The 21772-nt window shown below is 40.0% G+C and overlaps 1 protein-coding gene across 3 annotated transcripts in view; it reads right to left on the bottom strand.

Annotated features, from left to right (window-relative positions):
• Positions 1 to 21772, bottom strand: part of GRIN2A (glutamate ionotropic receptor NMDA type subunit 2A) — a 418206-nt gene that overhangs the window by 57979 nt on the left and 338455 nt on the right. For all 3 annotated transcript variants that reach the window (XM_032144796.2, XM_032144798.2, XM_032144797.2), the window contains 3 exons: positions 16042 to 16167; positions 11388 to 11617; positions 3951 to 4111 (listed from right to left, as the gene is read on the bottom strand). In XM_032144796.2, coding sequence (XP_032000687.1) covers positions 3951 to 4111; positions 11388 to 11617; positions 16042 to 16167 — 517 coding nt within the window. The remainder of the gene's footprint in view (positions 1 to 3950; positions 4112 to 11387; positions 11618 to 16041; positions 16168 to 21772) is intronic.

Here is a 21772-nt window from a genome sequence, read left to right as displayed (position 1 = left end):
TCCAAATATTAAAAAATGCAACCGAAATAGAAGAAAACATGAGATAATTATCTTGTAAAAACAGAATGATGAAAGACTTCTGAATTACATGTCAAAATTCAAAAGCCATAAGAAAATGGTTGATATATTTCACTACAAAAAAGATAAAATCTGCATGGAAAAAAAAAGCAGCAAGCTGAAAAGACAAAAAAAGAAATAGGGAAAATATTTGCAATCACATCACAAAAGGCTCATCTGTCCAATATATAAATTAATAAGAAAAAGACCAACAAACCAATAGAAATATTAATAAAAGTAAAAAAGGAACTGCCGATGGCTCTTAAGTATATAAATACGGCCAAAATTTACTGAAAATAAGTGCAAATTTATATCTCAGCATACTTTTTACCTATTAGCAAAATTTTGAAAGACTAATTACACATTGTATTGGCAAAACTTTGGAGAAATAAGCTGTCTCATGCACTGATGGGGTAAGTATGAATTTCCTTTGGAGGGAAATTTGGCAATACTTATTAAAATTGCAACTATGACCCACTCTTTCAAGAAATTTATTCTACATTGAATGTGATACAATCCAAAGATATTCACTGCAGCTTAGTTTGCAATAGCAAAAGATTGGAAACAACCTAAATGTCCAACGATAGAGGCCTGACCAAATACAATATGGTATATTTGCATAATGAAAGATTATGACTCTATAAAAAATAACTTTATGGCTCTTTATGCATTAATATAGAAAGATTCAGAAGAACATATTGGAAGGATACACAGAGTAAATGTGGTTACCATGGAGGGGTACTAGATGAGGAATAGTGTGGAGGGAAAACTTTTCACTGTTTTTCTTTTTATGTACTTTTTTATTTTTGAAGTATATAAATATCTTATCTATTCAAAATTTAATTTAGGCCGGGTGTAGTGACTCACTCCTGTAATCCCAGCACTTTGAGAGGCTGAGGCAGGAGAATGGCTTGAGCCTTCTGAATTTGAAATCAGCCTGGGTAACACGGCAAAACCTCATCTCCACACAAAACACAAAAATTAGCCGGGTGTGGTGGTGCGTGCCTGTAGTTCTAGCTACTCAGGAGCCTGAGGTGGGATGATTACCTGAGCCCAGGGAAGTCCAGGCTGCAATAAGCTATGATTACATTACTGTACTCCAACCTCGGTAACAGAGTGAGACCCTGTCTGAAAAAAATATATATATGTAAATAATTAATCAAGGAGCCTGTTAAACATGTATGTGGTTTCGCCAAATATTAACTCCAATGAAATTAAATCTCCAGGAATGATAACTGCTGTGCTTTCATCCCTAAGTATATTGAATTATTTCTTCAAAAATGACTTGTGGCTGGGTGCGGTGGCTCATGCCTGTAATCCCAGCACTTTGGAAGGCCAAGGCAGGAGGATCACCTGAGCTCAGAAGTTCAAGATGTGCCTGGTCAACATGGTGAAACCCTGTCTCTACAAAAACACAAAAATTAGCTGGGTGTGTTGAGAATCGCTTGAACCTGGGAGGCGGAGGTTGCAGTGGGGTGAGACTGCACCATTGCACTCCAGCATGAGCAACAAGAGTGAAACTCCATCTCAAAAAAAAACCAAAAAAAAAACCAAAAGAAAACAAAAAACCTTGTACTCCTTCAGCTCTAGTTTCTGAGTTTAAAGTAACAATGCAAAGCATCCCCCACATAGGAGATTGAGTATAGAATGAATCTGCCATCTGCCCAAGTTTTCTAAGATGGATGTTGTAATTATTATATGGCTTCCAGAAAACAATTTGTACAATTTATGGACACGAATGGTTTCCATTTCTCTCCTCTTTTTTTGCTATTATATTAAAAAAAAAAAAAGGTTGTAAAAGAAAGAAAACAACCCATTTTGTGCTCTGGTTAATAAATGGAGGGAGAGAAAGCCATCTAGGCATCAACCACTGTCTCCAACCATTATCATCTGCATTTGTGCTCATGGTCTGTCCAAAACAACAGTATATGTTGATTAAAAGACCACAATGGAAACAAACCAACAAAAATCCCAAACCCATGGCTAAACTGTAAAGTCATCAACAATTGGTCTTTTCCGGTGTCTGTGAAAGTGGGAGGCACAAATATTCTGTGGCTGAGCAGTTGCAGTCTTCGGTGTATACCAAGAGAAATGCGCTCACTCCTTAACAAAAGAAGCATTATTCCTAATAGGCCCCAAATAGGACATTACCCAAATGTCCATCAAGATTAGGAGAGAGACATCCATGTGTGGTGTATTCCAACAATGAGAATGAAGGCACTGAAATTACACGCAACAATCTTGCAAACACAAGGTTGAGCCAAAGACGACAAAAAAGCAAAGAGTGTGGCTTTATTTCTATGTTAAAATAGCAGGCACCAAGAATCTACGGCTTTAGAAGTGCAGGTGGCGGGTGGAAGATACTGACTGGAAGAGGGTGTGGGGTGGGGTCCCAGGGAGTGATGACCTGGATGATCAGTTTGTACAAAGCCATAAAGCAGCATATTTAATATTTGTGAATTTTCTGCATTTTTGTTCTACTTCAAAAGTTTAAAGAAATCATTCCAAGCCAGAATGAGCACTGTGGGAATGAGTTTTTCAGAAATCATAGACTTAACTTCTGAATAAATGCTCTCCCAGCCCCTGCTGAGATGCCAAAGAGATTCCACAGCCACGGACTGAAAGGACAGAATGCTCACAGCCAAAACTACCGGGATTTCTATGCAGAAATACGGGCTTTGATGCTTTAGAGGGGCCTCTGTCTCCCCCTACCAGACACAAAGCCAGCAGCAAGGCCTTCACAATGGGCTTGCAGAACAGCCAAAGAGGAGGTTATTTATTAAGCCGCAAGGAGAATGCACCTGCAGTCATGTTTCCATGCAGGAATCTGTGACAACTGAAATGCCCTATATGAGCTAATTTTCTGGATAATCAAAATCCTCTCATTAAACAACTCCGTCATTTAAAATAAAATCATTTTCATTGGATTTAATCCTTTCTAAAATGGATTTCATGCATTCCTGGGTCCACATCCAGGACACACTCCGTGCTTCCTACGAGAATGATTCCTAGCAAGACTTTCTCCCAGAGTTCCACGTGCAAGCAGAAAGAAACCAATATGGGCTTTAGCAAAGGAAGGGGTAGAACAGAGGTCTCCATTGTCAGCAAGACCACAGAACAATGGACTTTGCAGAAGAGTCCATGGAATAGAATTTAACCTTTACAATAAATAACAGCACTCACATTTAGGTACTGTCTATTCCCCATCCAAAAGGCTTTCCATCAGATTTTCTCTTAGGTCCTATTATTATCCCATGTTAGCTATGAGGCTATGAGGTATGAGAAACTCCCTCTCCAAAGTCTAAACTCCTAACCCCTGTGCTATCTTTTCTTTACAGCTTCAGCTATGGAGTCTGTGTTACACTCCACAATGCCAACACACAGAGAGGAATGCTAGGTGTAACTTGAATGATTTGAGTTCTCATTGCTTTTCTCCCATCTTTTCTTTCTCTTTCATCAATATTATACAATTAGCTTTTTCATAAAGCTCCTACTAGCAAGCTACTCCTCCCCACACTCAGAAGACCTCCTACCTAAAATCTGATAAAAATCTTTGTTTTCACTACTTTAAACTCTTGGCCTTCTTGGATCTTTCTATTTGGTTAAAATATCCTATGGAGTTGGACAAACTTCTTTATCAGTTTAAGAAACCTCTTTGTTTCTGTGCATTTCAAAGCATCCTGGATTTGCTTTTTCTTAACCCAACTCAGAAGGAAACCTGGGATGCTCGTTAGATTAACAAAAACAGCCCTCAACTGGGGCCCATCTGGACCACAGTCACTCTCCAGAAATACAACAATGGGAGCAGATAAGAACTGAGGCATGCCGAGAGTCAATTTCTGTAAGGTTTATCGCCCGCAGACCTGTGGTGAAAAGGAAACTGCCATCCTTACCCCGTTTTCAGGCTGACCAAGGCGTCCTCTACTCCCTTCTGATTAAATTTGGTCATGTACTGATGCATGTAGGGATAGTTATTCCGAATGTTTCTCTCCGTGCTTCCATTAGGCACTGTCCCAAATCGAAAAGGTGGGGAATAGTCATGAGGTCTCTGAAACTGGGGAGAGAACAAGAAAGGAAGAGAGAGAGTAGGAAAAGAAGGAGAAGGGAGGAGGGGGAGGAGAGAACAAATAATAAATTAGTGATCATTTTGTCTGGTGTTAGGAGTTAAATGCATCCATTAGGGAAAGATGACAATAAAATGTTTCTTTTTGGTCTTTCTTTCTACTTAGTCACATCTTCAGCCGGTCTGTGAGCTCCAGGAGGGTGGACACAGCATCTGTTTTCTTCTCTACTATTGCTCAGATCCTAGCACAGGGCCTGGCTCGGGGCTCCATAGGTATTTGTTGAGTTGAACTTTTCAGTGCCATTACAGAGACTAGCACAGTGTTAGGCACACAGTCAGTACTTAGAAATGCTGAATGAGCTGAACTTAAGGTACTACCTTAGTACAGTCCATTTATCCACTTTATGACGAAATTTTCTGTGATGTCCACCAATCACTCCCTTCTCTAAACTCCATTTATAATTACCTTCACCTCACCCAGAAAATGACTATATATTAGCACTCATTCATTCTCCACTCACTCAGTCATTCATTCACTCCTGCAGGCACTATTTATCTAGTGCCTAACATTCCCCAGGCATAATTGCCAGTGCATGGCAGGCTCCATGAATACTTGCTGACCCAGAGTCCCTGTTGATCTTTAGCTATCAGGGATGCCCAGCACTCAGCTCTCAACTGCCCCATAAACGCTTGTAGTCCATGCATCACCAGTCGTCCCTGATGGACTGGATGATTCTGTCTGTCCACAGCTTCGATGTTTCAGGTGACTCAAATGAGAGTCGAAGTCAAGAGAACTGGATCTGAGTTCCAGAAATACAGCTAAACACTAGAGATGGTGCTGGGCTGTGGTTATAAGTGGGAGCTCAAACTGGCTGGTTGGAAAATCGGGTTCTATCACGTGAATACAAGCTATAGAACCCTAGATAACACATTCACTTCATGCTGCCTCCATTTATTTTCCATGTGTAGAGTGGGGGGCCACCATGAAGATCTCAATATACATTTGTCAAGTAACTGGAATAGTGCCTGGACCACAGAAAGCATTCAAAAATAAAGCTATGATTACCTTCTGTTATTATCATTATGAGTGACAAGAGAACCTGAACCTCTTTTTTCTATGAAATATTGAATTCTGGAACTAGAAAGTAATAACAACAATGACTAACACTTTTTGGGAACCTAGTCGGGTCGAGCACTATGCCAAGAACTTTACAAATGTCAGGTCATTTAATCCTTACAAACCCACGCCCGGTAGTTAATCTTAGAGGCTCCTTCTTGCAGATGAGAAAACTGAGGCTCAGAGAGGTTGTGTGACCTATTTAAGATTATGCAACTACCAAGCAGTGGCCCAGAATTCAAACCTGGATGCGTCTGACCACAGGCTGAGGTCTTAACTCTATCATTCCTCAGAGACCATTGCTAGTGACTCTCTCTTTATCTAGACATAAAGATTTAAAGACCCCAGGAGAGGAAGAGCACCCAGAAAATCAGTGTCAGAACCAGGACCACAATGCAACAGTCTCTCCAACTTCCAGACCAGTGTGTCTTCCACAGAACAAAGAACCGCTAGGGTAAGTGTCCAAATTTAGCCAAGAGTCAGACCAGCTAGAAACATTATTCTTTTTTCCAGACTCACACTTCATTTCACCATTAATTAAAATTTCCAGTTGAAAATCGTTTTCCCTAAATTAGGCATGCTGCTGCCTAATACGCAGTCATAACTGGATTTGGGAGAAGTGGCCATCAATTGTCCAAATGAGATCCTCCTGCCAGGGTGTGCCTTGCTCTGGGAGTATGTGCGTCCACGTGTGCATGTGTGTGTAAGTGAACAGCAAAATGCTTTTTGCAGTCACTCCACCAAGCAGTGCCTTAACTCATCACCAAAAGCTCAAAAGGCCAAGCCCAGGCACATCCTCATGGCAGCCGCCTGCTCGGGAGGAGAGAGGTAATAGTGCTGTTCATAAATCTCGTTGTAGCAGCCATTCCCAATCTCCAGAGACATCCGGAGATGGCCTATTTGACTAAATGCCTTCCACTTCACTCCCCATCTGTTGCAGAGGAGCGGCATAGGTCTTTAAAAATTCACCTTCTTCCCTGCCTCTGGGTTGTTCAGTAACACAGACAGATATTCAGTCGCTGTGATGGTTTCCGTGCTTCTCTGGCCTGGATAGTACCATCACCCACACAAAATTCAGCCTGACACCAAGCTCCAGGAACCTTTTCCACTAGACTGAAGACTGTCAAACTTTTTAAAGCATGACTCACAATATGTTTCCCATCACCACTCCATGCACATGCATGAAATTTCACAGCACTCATTCTATCTGTGATATACTCTGAGGTTATCCATTATGTTCTATTTTTTTAAATGTCTGCAATCCTAGATTAATTTCATGGCTCACTAAAGAGTCATGACCTACAGCGTGAAAAACAGTGAGGGGGCAAGGATGGCTCATCTATTAAGTCCCAGGATCTACATCCAGGACACACTCCGTGCTTCCTATGAGAATAATTCCTAGCAAGACTTTCTCCCAGAGAGTTCCACATGCAAGGAGAAAGAAACCAATATGGGCTTTAGCAAAGGAAGGGGTAGGACAGAGGTCTCCACTGTCAGCAAGACCACAGAACAGTGAAATCACAATATCTGGAGTCAAAGGAACTCCCCTGGCTTCTCTGCAGGGTTCCCTTGCTGTGCAGATTACCTGGTTTCACCTGGCTTTGGACTTACAGGAGAAAAGTTCAGGTTCTCATCTGCTGCTTAGAAACTGCGCCATTTGGAGCAACCAGTTAAGCTCCTGAGCCTCAATTTCTCTATCTGTAAATTGGAGATTGCTTTTGCAACACATCTTAAAGTGTATGAAAGAACACCTGGCATCCTCTAATGCTTGGGAGAGATCACCTGTTGTTACCCACGTCATTTCAGCCAAACAATGAAGCCAGTCTCCTTACAGTTTGGAGAACAGAGGATTATTTTCTAATTTTTTTTTCCATCCAATATGGAGGCATGTCTGAAGGTCATCCAAGTGACTAAAACATGGCAAGCATTTGATGATGGAGGAGGTAGAGACGCAACACTTGGAGATAAAATTTCCAGAAAAATGCAGCCATTAACCAAGACGTTTTTTTCTTTTTTTAATGAACCAAAAACTACACATTTATTAAAAATATCTATCTGTCTTCTGTGCCTGTAAATAAGGGACATCTGGCAACTGGAGCCCCTATTTCTAGTACAGTCTTCTGTTGGTGAAGTCCCACGTGCTTCTTGATGTGAGCAGCAAGCAGGTGTGTCCTTGAGCATAGAGAGGATCAGCTAGGAGGAGGCCTGGCTGCCTGGACTGGGACCACTCAGCAGCAGCAGCACAGTGCCCAGAGACAGCATAGCTCCTTGAGAACACATTCCTGGGCTCATCCACTGAGAGCAGTTGCCTCAATTCCCTCCATTGGTTGTCACAAAAGACCAACTCAGTGCAATAACATTTCAGGCCCCAGAAGCCAAGAATGGTTTGAGTTAGGCGATGATGAAGATGATGGAAGGAGTAGGAGGAGAAGGGAGACAAAGAGAAGGAGAGGGGGAGGAATGAGAGGGGGGAGTGGAAAGCAGGAGGGTAGAAGAAGGAAATAACACATTACAGGATCATCTACCGTGTGCCAGGCATGGTGTGAGGATTATTTCTTTTTTTTTTTTTTTTTTTTTGAGACGGAGTCTTGCTCTGTCGCCCAGGCTGGAGTGCAGTGGCGCAATCTCGGCTCACTGCAAGCTCCGCCTCCCGGGTTCACGCCATTCTCCTGCCTCAGCCTCTCCGAGTAGCTGGGACTACAGGCGCCCGCCACCACGCCCGGCTAATTTTTTGTATTTTTAGTAGAGACGGGGTTTCACCGTGGTCTCGATCTCCTGACCTCGTGATCCGCCCGCCTCGGCCTCCCAAAGTGCTGGGATTACAAGCGTGAGCCACCGCGCCCGGCCGAGGATTATTTCTAATCCTCCCATCAACCTTCCAGAAAGGAGATAATGTCTTCTCTTTTATAGGAAATTAAGCCTAGGGGGATACTGACATACAGAAGGCCAGTCACATGGCAAGGCCAGGATTTGAACCCAGGTCCATTTGACCCCAAACATGATATTGCTCTTCCCACAACATAAGTCTGCCTCCCAGAGATGGATTTCCTCTATCAGAGTGATTCCCAACATTTTGGAAAGCATCCCTATCAACACTGCAATTTTCTCTTAATAATTCCTAGGGAAGCATCTTACCCATGAATTCACCTATTTATAATTTAAGTCCCAGCTCATCTGAGCACACCATGGGTTCCAATATGATTATTTCACAGCAAGCACTAATGGCTTAAAAGCATTGTAAACCTGAGTTGTTACACACGTATTCATGATAAACAAACAAATAAAACAAACCACAGTGTACAATAAATTGATTCAATATAGATTTTTTTTGCAGACTTTCTTGGTGTATCTTCTATTAATCTTCTGGGAGCATATAGGTTATTTACTCCAGGAATTTTGCTGTTTATCTCATTGTATCAAACATTTAATTAAAAGAGTTATCAGCTTGCCTCTAATGTTCTGAGCATGGAAACTGAGCTGTGTCTCTTGAGGATATGGTATCTGTTACTGGGTGTTTCCAACTCAGTGAAGATCAGTCAAATTATTAGTGGTTTTAATTAGTTTTCCCACAAGTGGTCATGTTATTTATACCCAAAACTATATAGTAAAGATTTCCCCCCACCCTTGCCTTTGAACATAGCAACAAAAAGAAAAATATGCTGCCAACCACTTTCTTGAAAAATCCCCTCTTCCAGGACATTGCTTCCTGCTGCTTCCACCCTACCTCCAATCACTTCTAGGAACTGCACTTTTGATCCCATAATGCGACAGAGTTGCATAACAGCACTTTGGGTCTGCAGAGGGATTCATATACTACAAGGCACATTTACCTATGTGGCTTTCTTTCATCCTCACTGCAGTTGTGACTCCCAAATTTACAGAGCAGACAAAGCAGGCACCGTGAGGCGACATGGCTTTAAAAACATTATACGGCTGGCGAGTGGCAGAGAGGAAATAGGCAGAGAGGAAAAGCAACTTTTCTGACTCTAAACGCAGTGTGTTATCTGCTGCCTCTGAGATACCACCCGCTGTAGGTGGGAATCTTACAGTAGCTGACCCCAAATGAAGGATTTGGGGGTGAGCATGATTTACTAGTGAAGGGTTCCAGGAGAAGTCAGCAGGGGAGCAGGATAAAGTTAGGAAAGATTGGAGAAAGGGGAGAAATCAAGGGTTTGATTTAAGGCCAAGTCTCCATCTCAGTCCAGTCCTGCAGGGAGCTCCAGAGAGTGATTTGTACCTTAAAGTTTTTCCTACTTTGAAGCAAGGGAGCAGCTCGGCCTTTGTATTCTCACACCGATTAGTCTTTGGTTACAGGTGACCACAAAGATTGAGGGAACTTAAATTGCCAGGCATTTACCATTCCAGTGCCCAAAGGCAAAAATCTGCTGAGGATCCCTGAAGTGAGGCTTTGTCAGCAAAGCATGGAAAGGTGGGGCTGGGCACACAGGGCTGCAAAAGGGATCCCAGGAGATCCAGGTGGGGTATGCACAGTGTCCAGTATACCATGCATGTATTCATTCACCCAGCAAGAATGTCCTGAGCACCTCCTAAGTACAAAATAACTCTATCCAAACTACATCCCTGAGGTTCTCTTCCCCCAGACAATTTTAGTCTCATCAGCTTTATCTTCTTTTTAATACTTATTCCTGCCACAAACTTCCAAATTTGTTTCTTCCTTGATGTTTACTTGTGTATTGTTTATTTTTTTCCTACTAGAATTTAAGTTTCTTGGGAGCCTGAGCTCATTCTGCCAAGTTTATTACAGTAGCCAGGAAAGACTTCCCTGAGGAAGTAATGTCTTCCCTAAGGCCAGAAATTCCAGGAGGAGCCAACCATGAGAAGATTGGGGAAGAACATTCTAGGCAGAGGGCATAAGAGGCACAAGGACACTAAGCTGAAATAAACTTAGTGACAGGGATGGAGCAAGAGGAAGGAAATGTGAGAGCAGGTGAGATAACACAGGGCTTTGTGTGCCATGGTAAGTAGAGTGACCCTTACTCAAGCCTAAATCGGAAGCCATCAGAGAGAGGCGAGCCACTCTCATGCCTTTGTGGAAATGACTCCATCTTTAACCCCAACCCCTCATCAGCTTTCTTGACAAGATTCTTTCAATCACAGTGTGTATCATGGATAAGCTGTAAAAGCTTTCCATGGATTGATTTTCTATTCAGCAGTTTGTTGATGAATGGCAAAAGGATATATGTAGACTTATGTCAACAAGATATGTTAGCGAGGTTTTATAATGAGAGACAAATTATCCCCCCACACACGGAAGAGAAAATCTTTGCAGTGCTGCAATCTCAACACTTGCTGAGCTTAGCAAGTCAGGATGTTTCCTGAACTAAAGTCTCAATAGGAGGATGCACCCAGTTTACCTCTTTTCTTCCTCAATGTGCATTTCTGCATAGCTACTCAAACCCCGCAACCCTTGTTACATTTCATTTCAGTGGACAATGAGAGAGCAGGTGTTTTTACCCCTGTCTTACTGATGTGGGAAGTACAGCCCCATGAGGGAAGATTAGCCATATATCTGAGTAGAAGGAACCAGTGGGAAATAAAAAAAAAAAAAAAGAAAGAAAGAAAAAAAACCTCTCTGCTCCTTTTGCGTGCTTTGAAGACATTTCAGGTGAGTCAGAAGCGCTGATACTGAGACTGATTTGGCTGTATGGAAAAGAGGAGCTGTCAGATAATTTTGTCTCTGGGTAGGGCTTAGAGATGACTTTTTTTTCATGTCATAGATGAGGTACCCACAGCCTACAGTGCTCCTTCACCCCAATTTCTTCTCATCCAGGCAAATGGGCCTTCCTCAACATCACACTTTCGAAAGGATGAATTTCAACCTAAGCACTTGAGTCATAGGCCATTCACAAGCATCATCAGAAAGATCATATAAATAGGAAACACGACCACTCGGGGAAGCCATGCTTCCAAATTAGATCTGGAATCTTTTAGATCTAGGAGAGCTAAGCTTAATGTTCTGTTTCAAAAACTCTGAGAAAGATGACAATTTGAGTTAAGGAGAAAAAAACCTTCTGGCTTTTGTGCATTAGAGTTGATGGATCTCAATGAGAGGCACCTGAATCTCTTCCTCCTGAAAGGAGAGCAGTTAAGACCAACCCTCAGATAGAGACGAAAGCAAGGTGACCTTACCTTTTTGTCACTGAGGCCAGTCACTTGGTCCACAAATTCCTCTTGGATCATGAAGGCAGCCAGATTGGCTGTGTAGCTAGCCAGGAATATGACAGCGAAGAAGGCCCATACGGATACCATGATCTTGCTGGTGGTCCCTTTAGGATTCTGGACTGGCACGGAGTTATTGAACACCAGGCCCCAAAGAAGCCATATAGCTTTTCCAATTGTAAAAGAAGGCCCATGGGGTGCTGCAGATGATAAAAAGAACATTCTCAGCATTTTCTGAAAAAGATGCCTATTTGTGTATGAGAACCATGCAGCAGCCACCAGCAACACTGAAGGTTGCCAGAAGATGGAATTATATCATAGTTGTGTCCTGTGATTGCCCTAGAACCACAATAACTTATTTTTTTCTTTAAAAATTGGCATTCTTCTCACATTTCTATCTAACTGGATTTTTGCCACATTTCTTTAAAAAAGAAAGAAAACGAAAATGGTTATGCAAAATGGGGGTTTGAATAAGAAGTAGTGTTATGACCTGTTTTAAATTTGGATTTGATTCCCATTTGAGGAAACCAACCTTCTTAGTAAACATAAAGAGAGCCTGACAAAAATGTGTGCATGGGGACTGCTTCCAAATTCATCGGATGTGCTATCGTATAAGAACCATGCAATTCAGCGGGACTGATGTTTGGTATTCTAATCCGATTGTCACTAGCAATTGCTCCTGTTCAAACTCAGATGTAAAGTGTGTACAACATAAGAATTAAACCAAACTAAAACCTTCTCCAAATGGAGACATTAAGGAATGGAATAATAGATCTTAATTCTTCCAACACTTCACAGATGGAAGACATTTCATTGCAGGGTCATGGAAAATGAACGCTGATGTCATATCACAGCACTTTTTCCAGTACATCCTCGCAATAGCTATGCAACCCTTTTAAGATTCTTAAATGTTCCTTGCAACAGACTTAACTAAAGAGACGGAATGATATGCCAAAATTTATGGAGATGGGGCATATGCAGGCTGTAAAACACACATATTAGGGTTTTGTTTTGCACGGGCAAAAAAAAAAAAAAAAAATCAACTGATGCCCTAATTTCATAGGGAAGAAGGTTTTCCTTTAACAGGAGGTTAATTTTTATGTCATTTAAGTAAATGAAGATATGAAAAAATGATCTATTCAGATGTCAGCTGGCAATACAAGCAGAGTAGGCAATAAATAAAGTGGCAGAAGCAAGTTCACATTAATGGAAGTTATGAAGTGCTGGGCAGGAAGGCTAGGAAAAGCAAGCTCTCTGCACATTGGAGGCCAAATCCAGGCTACAGCAGTACTAATAATATCCACGACACAACCCATTAAAGAGAAGGCAGTTAATTCTCTTATTCTTAATCTCTCCTGTTTCTATTTGGCTAGTTTTATGATCTTCTGGGCTTATTCTCAAGAGGCAGGAAATTCTTGGGGAAACGTAGAGTTAATCCAGTCACCTTTATGAACTACTTAATTTTTTTAGGTATGCACATTGATCAGAAATGACAGCTATTTGGGAATCAGATATAGGCAGTTCAGAAGGATCAGTCCAAGACTTCTAGGAATTCCTGATTCATGAATACTATTACTGGGCCATACAACTTTTCCCATGAAATGCAGCGAAATGTAACAGAAAACCATTTTGTACAAAGAAACCAGTAGCTGTCATTTCCCAAGAGTTGCCACGGCAGATGAGCCGGAAACAGAGAGCCTGGAGAGAATGGAAGGGCTGAGGAGTTTGCACAACTGATGCCATCCTTTACAATAGTCTTTCCAGCATGCTTCAGTCAAAGGAGAACGTATTGCAAGGATGGGCTGTGGGTCGTTTTTACCTTCCAAAATGTAACTCAGATTTACCTGCTTATCTGTATTTTCATTGTTCTTGACCAGTTTCAAGACACTGCAATCCTTTCTTGTGGAAAAGTGACACCTTCTTAACTGCCCTCCCCGTCCCCACTTCCAACAGTTGTCCCCACACACTATCTGGATAGAGTAGCCCCAGTGACCTTTTTGCTCTGTACATGTATGTCACCTCTCTCCCCCCCGTTTTTCTTTTCTTTTTTTTTTTTTTTGAGATGGAGTCTTGCTCTGTCGCTCAGGCTGCAGTGCAGTGGCACGATCTTGGCTCACTGCAGCCTCCACTTCCTGGGTTCAAGGGATTCTCCTGTGTCAGCCTCCCTAGCAGCTGGGACTACAGGAGCATACCACCACACCCAGTTAATTTTTGTATTTTGGTAGAGATGTGGTTTTGCCATATTGGCCAGGCTGATCTCAAACTCCTGACCTCAAGTGATCTGCCCACCTCAGCCTCCCAAAGTGCTGGGATTACAGGCATGAGACACCGTGCCCGGCCTCCCTCCATTGTATTTTGAAGAAAGTCTGACATGCTTACCATGGTCAATTGACTATCTCTCTGATTTCATCTTATACTATTGTCTACCTCATTCACTCACATCTTTTTATTTTATTTTTTAATAGAGACAGGGTCTTGTTCTGTTGACTAGGCAGTGCAGTGGTGTGATCATAACTCACTGCAACGTAAACCTCCTGGGCTCAAGTAATTCTCCTACCTCAGCCTTCTGAGTAGCCGGGACTACAGGCACACATCATCACGCCTGGCTTATTTTATTTATTTATTTAGTTAGTTAGTTAGTTAGTTATTGTAGAGATGAGGTCTTGCTATGTTACCCAGGCTGGTCTCAAACTCCTGACCTCAAGCAATTCTCCTACCTTGGCCTCCAAAAGCCTTGAGATCACAAGTGTGAGCCACTGCACCCCCTCAGCCTTTTTCTTTTTCTTGAGCATCTCAAGATTAATTTCAGCCTTTCTGTTTGCTGTTCCTTTTACATGAAATGACTGTAACTGTTTTTCACAGATACAATCCTATGTCACCCTTCAGGTCCTAGCTCAATAAACTACCTTTCCCATTGGACCATCTTACCTAACGTAGTGTCTGCACCCCATCACTATCAAGTCACTATATTTCTTTCTTCTTCTTCTTGATATTGATTATAATCTGTGATTATTAATTTGTGTCTACATGTTCTTTTCACAGCTAAATTCTAAACTCCCTGACAGAAAATCTCTATTTGATTTACCACATTATCTCTGGCAGCAGTATAGTGCCTCCTGGCACATAGTACCCATTTTATAAATATTCATCAGATAAATGTGTAAATTCACAACAGCACAAGCCCTGATTATGCAAATGTAAAGAACTACTGTATCACAGTGTGGTCACTCACAGAAACTGTCTCAGATTGAACCGTGTTGGAAATCTTCTTAGTGGTTAAATTACCCTTTAAATGAAGGCTTGCAATCTCCCATTAAACACAACATCATTATTTATGGCATTGTTTAGTATTTGGTTGACTGGAGATGGTTTATGTGGTAATCACCACTCTTCAATGGTGAGGAAGAAGTTGAAAGATTTCAATAAAACTAGGTTCCTAATAGATTCCCATGACCTGTTGAGTATTTCCAATATTACAACATCCAAGTGAAAAGAATATGTATCAATCACATTAAAGTGCTCTGCTTTTTGGGGGATATGAGACTTCAAGTTCCATCCTCTACCATATCAAGTCATTTTTTGGGAAAGAGATTTGGTCCTGATGCTTTTCTGATAACACCCATTTAGAAGGTAGTGCCCACTGAGGAAAGCCCACTCAAAATGGCGTAACGTGTACAACATAAACCCTGGCTAGAGTGGGATCCTTTTAATGAGTTATAGCCAAAGAATGCCTCCCAATTTTATTTCCTATCTACTGATTGTCCCTTTATCAACTACAATGCACTAAGATCAATGCATTTTATCTTAGCACACTTGATTTCCTCCTGGCACCACCAAGAGGAAAATATAACCCTATGGAGAAAGATATCACTTCATAGTTATATTTATTTCAAACTAATGTAAATTGATTCAGTAGTTTGAGGAATGTTCTTAAACTAGATTTTATAAAGTCATTTTCTTTGCACAGACTGAAGTTGAAACCCATGACAATTTTAGCATTTCTTTTGACATGCATTTTTTAAATTAATTGCCAGAAAAGCTCCTTCAAATCTGCTTTCCCAACAAATTGAACATCAGTGGTTTTCACCTAACAACTATTGACTTCAGGTTATGATAAGATTAAAATATTTCATTTTGTTTTATCCTTCAGTTGAAGTACATAAACCATACTTTTCTGGTATTACAAGTAATATCAGTGACCCAACACCATTCATACAATGGTACACCAACACAGTATAATGTATTCTTTGTGTGTGTGTGATGGAGTCTTGCTCTGTCCCTCAGGCTGGAGTGCAGTGGCACAATCTCAACTCACTGCAACCTCTGCCTCCTGGTTTTAAGCGATTCTCCTGCCTCAGCCTTCCGAGTAGCTGGTATTACAGGTGTGTGCCACCATGCCCAGCTAATTTTTATATTTTTAGTAGGGACGGGTTTCACCGTATTGGTCAGGCTGGTTCTGAACTCCTGACCTCGTGATCCACCCACCTCGGTCTCCCAAAGTGCTGGGATTACAGGCGTGAGCCACCATGCCTGGTCTAGAGTAATGTATTCTAAAACTGAAATTTTCATTAAAGGTAAATGAAATTGCAACGACATTGACTCATGCTCAGGAAGGTATCCTTACCTTTCCCTTTGGCTAAGTTTCTGTTGTATCCAACAGGGCTGAAGTATTCAAAGACAAAAACAGCTATGGCAGAAACAATGAGCAGCATCACAAACATCATCACCCAGACAGAGGCGCTGAATGGTTCTGCAAATAAACAGATACAGGAATGGAAACGTGGTCAGTTATCTCTTCCTCACTTCCAGCAGGAAGCCCAGACATCTATTTGCAGGCTCACCAAAAATATTTTCTCTAATTTGAATCTGATCCTTCAAAAGAAGCTAAACATTTTTTTATTTTTTATTTTTATTTTTTAGATGTAGCTTCACTCTCTGTATCACCCAGGCTGGAGTGCAGTGGCACGATTTCGGCTCGCTGCAACCTCCGCCCCCCCAGGTTCAAGCAATTCTCCTGCCTCAGCCGTCCGAGTAGCTGGGACTACAGGCATGTGCCAGCATGCCTGGCTAATTTTTGTATTTTTAGTTGAGACGGGGTTTCACCATGTTGCCCAGGCTGGTCTCAACCTCCTGACCTCAGGTGATCTGCCCATCTCGGCCTCTCAAAGTGCTGGGATTACAGGCGTGAACCACTGCTCCTGGCCAGCCAGTCATTTTTTATTCATCAATTTAAATCATTCTTTATTCTACAAAATATTTGAAGTATAAGATTGCAAATAATATAATAAAAACAGAGAAGAGCATAGGACATTTTACAAATTAGGTCAAGGATAATCAGAAGAAAAAAGAGTGATAAGAAAGAGGGAGCAAGTTAGAATGCAAATAAACAGGCCATAGGTTCCTTTGTAATTATAGAGCCTTCCAGGGGGCTAAAGCTAGGAAGAAAAAAAGAAGACTAGACCCAAATAGTTAACCATAGGCTCCTGCAAACTGTTATGGTTTTTATTTTTATTTTTTCCTGCTAGAAAGATGATATGCAGGGAATTCCAAAAATAAAGGGAGAATTACAACCTGTTGGAAAAGAATTATAAAATCATGGGTGACAGAAATATTGGAAAGTTATAATCTACCACACTCTCCATTTCACCTTTTGCCTCAGACAGATGAGATTCCTACAGCTTTATTAATCTTGTTGATGTGGTAGCAGCCTTAAATGCAATTGAAAGTCAATTGAGGATATTATCTTCACAGGATAATTCAATAAAAAAGCATCACTTAAAGGGTAGAGGCAATAAAATAGCAGATGGATAGATGGTTATTTCCACTAAAAGTAGTTTTCATCAGCTCATTTGCATGTAACTTAGGCAGTAGGTGGATGTCTCAGAAGGGCAGGCCAAGTCATAAGGCTCTAAGCCTTGTAACACTCTAGAAAGGTAAGAAATATTATGTAAAATAAGATTTCTATTCAACGTGATTGAGGATATGAAAATTAGCTGACTGAAGCCATTTTATTTATGGTATAGATTTGCTATAAAATCAACAGAAAATAATTTTTAAAAATGAATACATCTCCCCCTGAATGTGTCATGGGGAAGAAATTGCCTATAGACACCAACGAACTTAAAACCCTTTTCCTCATAAGCAAATATTTTCTGAGGGTTAAAATAAGTCCAATAATACCTCTTGAATAGTAAACATATTATTATTTTAAAATTGTTTTCCTAATGAAGCTACTTATAATAATAAAGAGCTAGGTTGATAGCAGGCCACCTTCTTATTAGAGTATGACTACTTAACACAGCTAGAGGTCATCACAAATTCCAATTTAATGAGTTTAATGTATAACAAGAAACTAATATGTCTGAACTTAACTTTAGCTATATTGGGTAATTTAAAAGCTGGAAGGAATGCTTTCTAATGTATTTGATAGTGCAAATATATTAAAAAGCAACAGGTAACACAACTTAAGTAACACAAGATGTGCTCCAAGAAATCAATGAAACAGCAACGGAAATTTATTTTAAATTTAGCTTGAGTAATAAACAATATTATGTCCCTGAAATAATAGCAATTCAATACTGAGTTGTATCCAAAAAGGAAATTAGATAAATAAATGATTAGGAGATTTATAAGTACTTCATATTCAAGAATAGAGATAAAATAATTCTCCGAGTTGCGTAGTGTGTCTTATTGAAGGAGGATCATTGTGATGAGTAAATGGGCATATACATGAAAGTGTTTGTTCGTGTGTGAGGCACACAATATACAGACAATATATTCAGTGGAATAGCTGTTTGATTCCAGGATTAAAGCCAGAAATACTGGGGCAACAATACGCTGTCCATGGTTCTGAAAAGGGCATGCTGGTTTTTGGAAAGGCACATTTATTAATCTGGTAACTTCTATTTCTCTGCAGGCTGTGAAAACATTATTTTTAAACATTAGAAGGGACCATGACTGAATTATCCTATGGGCATGTAAGAATCTGCAAACCTGCAGTGAACTTTTTTTGGTAGGTGCATCCTTGTCACTAACACGCTAGCCAGAAAATCAAGTGGCAATTGATGAAGCAACTGGTCCCAGATGTCTCCCCACTTGGAATAGACCACATCTGTTCCTTAACTTGTGAGCACAGCACAGATCAAGGGACTCTGCTGCAGTAGTCTTGTTTTAGTAAATTAAGTACCTATGAGTGCCCCGAAGGGTTGCTATTCTAAGATACCACACATGTGAATGCACACACACGCCCCAGAACAAAGAAAAACATTAGAACATCGTTAAAGCAACATCTACAGTGTCTAAGGAGTGACCCTGAAATAGTTTAAATAACTCTCTATTACATCTTCTAATGGCTTAAAACAGATTCAACATTTGTCCATGAAGGAACTGCAATCAAGGAGATACCAGGTCAGCATTGCTTTGGATCAAAGAATCCAACTTGTTTAGAAAGTCTTTGGAATTAACTAGATAGAAATATTACAGGAGATGCCATCTCTGTCCTGCAAGAGCCACTGGTTACATTTTTATGCAAAAGCTTAGAGGCATTACTTGCAAGTGCTTCTGATGTGAGTTAATGGAGTTTGCAGAGGAGAGAGAATAGGAAATAATGAAGAGCAATACAATCAGATTTTGAATGTTTTGGCTCTTCCAGATGACTAAGCCAGTGAATGGAAAAATGTAGCTTAGCATGGTTCATTATGACTTTCAAAATCTGTAGATAATGACCGTAAATAAGGGGATGCACAGTCAATCAAATAGGGATGTAATTTAGTGACTAGGAAAAATATTAAGCCTACTGTGTAAAAACAGCTTTGAAAATAGTTTCCTCTGGTTACAATTTATTTTACTTTTAAAAAATGCAGCAGGAAAAGTGTGGGGAAAGAGAGGCTTTGCTAAATTTAGCAAAATACTTGACATTTTTATGGAAATGTTTTACAAATGCAAGATAAAAATCTAGACAACCTGGGTTGAGGCCAGATTCAATATTCACGACCCATTTTCATGAGACAAGCCAATTGATATTTTTTTCTCTCTGATTGAATTGGAAAAAGAGTTCTCTCTAGCTCACTAAAGAGATACAAGACTTTTTTTGTAAAAAGAAACAATTTCTTTCCATTTTGATCCATGAACTCACTTCCTCTAACCCTTTCTTAACTTCCAGGGCAAAGGATTCCTGCCGAAGAGTCTGAAAGGGAATGAGGGGAAACATGACTAGGAGTGACTAAAGAGTGAATGTCCACCTAAGAATTATTAAGATTCTGCATGTGTTGTCAATATTAGCTGGTTGCATTGTTCCTGGCATAGTGAGGCTCTCTTATTAAGGTATGAGTATCTGAATCCATGTCAGACAGAGGGACAAAAGGAACATAATGAGTTGTGTATTTGTCAGGGTCCACATTACTCCAACAAAAGTTACAAAAACTGAAGCAACTAGTGCAAAATCAAATCCAGAGAGTGGCAAGCATTTTAACAGCTTAAACGGATTATCAGAAATGAAGACAGTAAATCTATAGCGCTCTGAATGTAAGGCAGTGTCCAAAATCCAGTTAGTCAATATTTCACCGAAGAGAATGAAACACAAAAGTTTCACTGGATGCTAACACTACATATAAATGAAGACAGTGGAAGAATAAGACAATGGGCTTGGAGTTGGTGTCCACAAATTGATTTCAGTTTACAATTTGCTTTAAGAGATAAAGTTATTTTTGTCTCTGGAAAAATATAAGAAAGTTAGTTGACGTTAATATAACTATTTTCCCAGGGTGGAGATTTCTCAAAGAACTAAAAGTAGATCTACCATTTGATCCAGCAATTTCACTACTGGGTATCTACCCAAAGGAAAAGAAGTTATTATATCAAAAAGACACTTACACACATATGTTTATCAGAGCACAACTCACAATTGCAAAGATATGGAATCAACCTATGTGCCCATCAACTGATGACTGCAGAAAGAAAATGTGTTATATATACATTGTGGAATACTACTCAGCCATAAAAAAGAATGATGCAATGTCTTTTGCAGCAACTTGGATGAAACTGGAGGCCATCATCCTAAATATTTGCTAGTCATCTAGCAAATAAATGACTGTTGTTCTTTGTGAGATGGAGGATGGGTACGTAGATGCTGAATAAAGGTTTATGGGCTGATTTAAATTAACTGTGGACCGACAGGTTTATTTTTAAAATGTTTTCAAGACTCTAAGCAATATAGCTATTAATTTACATTCTACAGAGTCAAGACCAGTATCTGAATATGTGATCTTATTTTTTTAGCAGCTTTTTCTAAGCTTGAGATAAATGAAAGACGTGAACTGAGGGATGGGTTTTTCAGGAATGGAACATCTAATACTCGATGTTCTCACTTCTAAATGAAAGCTAACCTATGGGTATGAAAAAGCACACAAGTGGTATAATGGACACTGGAGACTCAGAAAGGGAGAGGATGGGAGGGAGATGAGTGATGAAAAATTACCTACAATGTACCCTATTTAGGTGACAGTTACACTAAAGGCCCAGACTTCACCACAATATAATTCGTCCATATAACCAAAAACCACTTGTACCCCTGAGCTATGGAAATTTTTAAAAAAATTAAATATATAATATTTTGCCCCTCTCAGTTTTCCTCCAGAGATTCAGGTTTGTCTTAACCTTCTCTAATTTGGGACAAACCCACTTATATGGGAGTGCCAAGGGGGAATTAGTGATCTGAATTTCATGATATTCAACAAGATAGTTATGGTCAAAAGTCATTTATGATAACCAAACAGTTAACACAACACTTTCCTTTAAAGACAAAAATAATGCTTTACTATGTTCCATGAAGTTTCGACTTTAGCCAGCCTACCCAATACAGTCCAAGTGCTAGAGAAAAGCAGATGATAGAAAACATAGCTCTTCCTTGATTTAAAAAAAAAAAAAAAACCTTTTATGTAAAAACGTAAATTTATGAAATGGTTAAAAAAATCAAAAGAATTTCCTTCTTTACAAACTATTTGGCTTAATGGGTAGTCACATTTAAGATATGATTCGATTAATTTTAAATCGGCATATACTTTTCAGACTACTTCTATTAGCAGAATACTGGCATAAATCATCGTGCAGTCATCATTATTTTCACTCTTACATCTAGTAAATAATTGACTGCTGTTCTTTGTGGGATGGAGGATGGATATGTAGATGCTGAATAAAGGTTTATGAGCTGGTTTGGATTAACTGTGGACAGACAGGTTTATTTTTAAAATGTTTTCAAGATTCTAGGCAATATATCTATTAATTTACATTTTACAGAGTTAAGACCAGTATCTGAATATGTGATCCTATTTTTTTCAGCAGGTTTTTCCAAGTTTAAG

The sequence above is a fragment of the Hylobates moloch genome, unplaced genomic scaffold, assembly GCF_009828535.3.
Source record: "Hylobates moloch isolate HMO894 unplaced genomic scaffold, HMol_V3 SCAFFOLD_23, whole genome shotgun sequence".
NCBI lineage: Eukaryota > Metazoa > Chordata > Mammalia > Primates > Hylobatidae > Hylobates > Hylobates moloch.
This window is presented reverse-complemented; position numbering and strand designations above follow the sequence as displayed.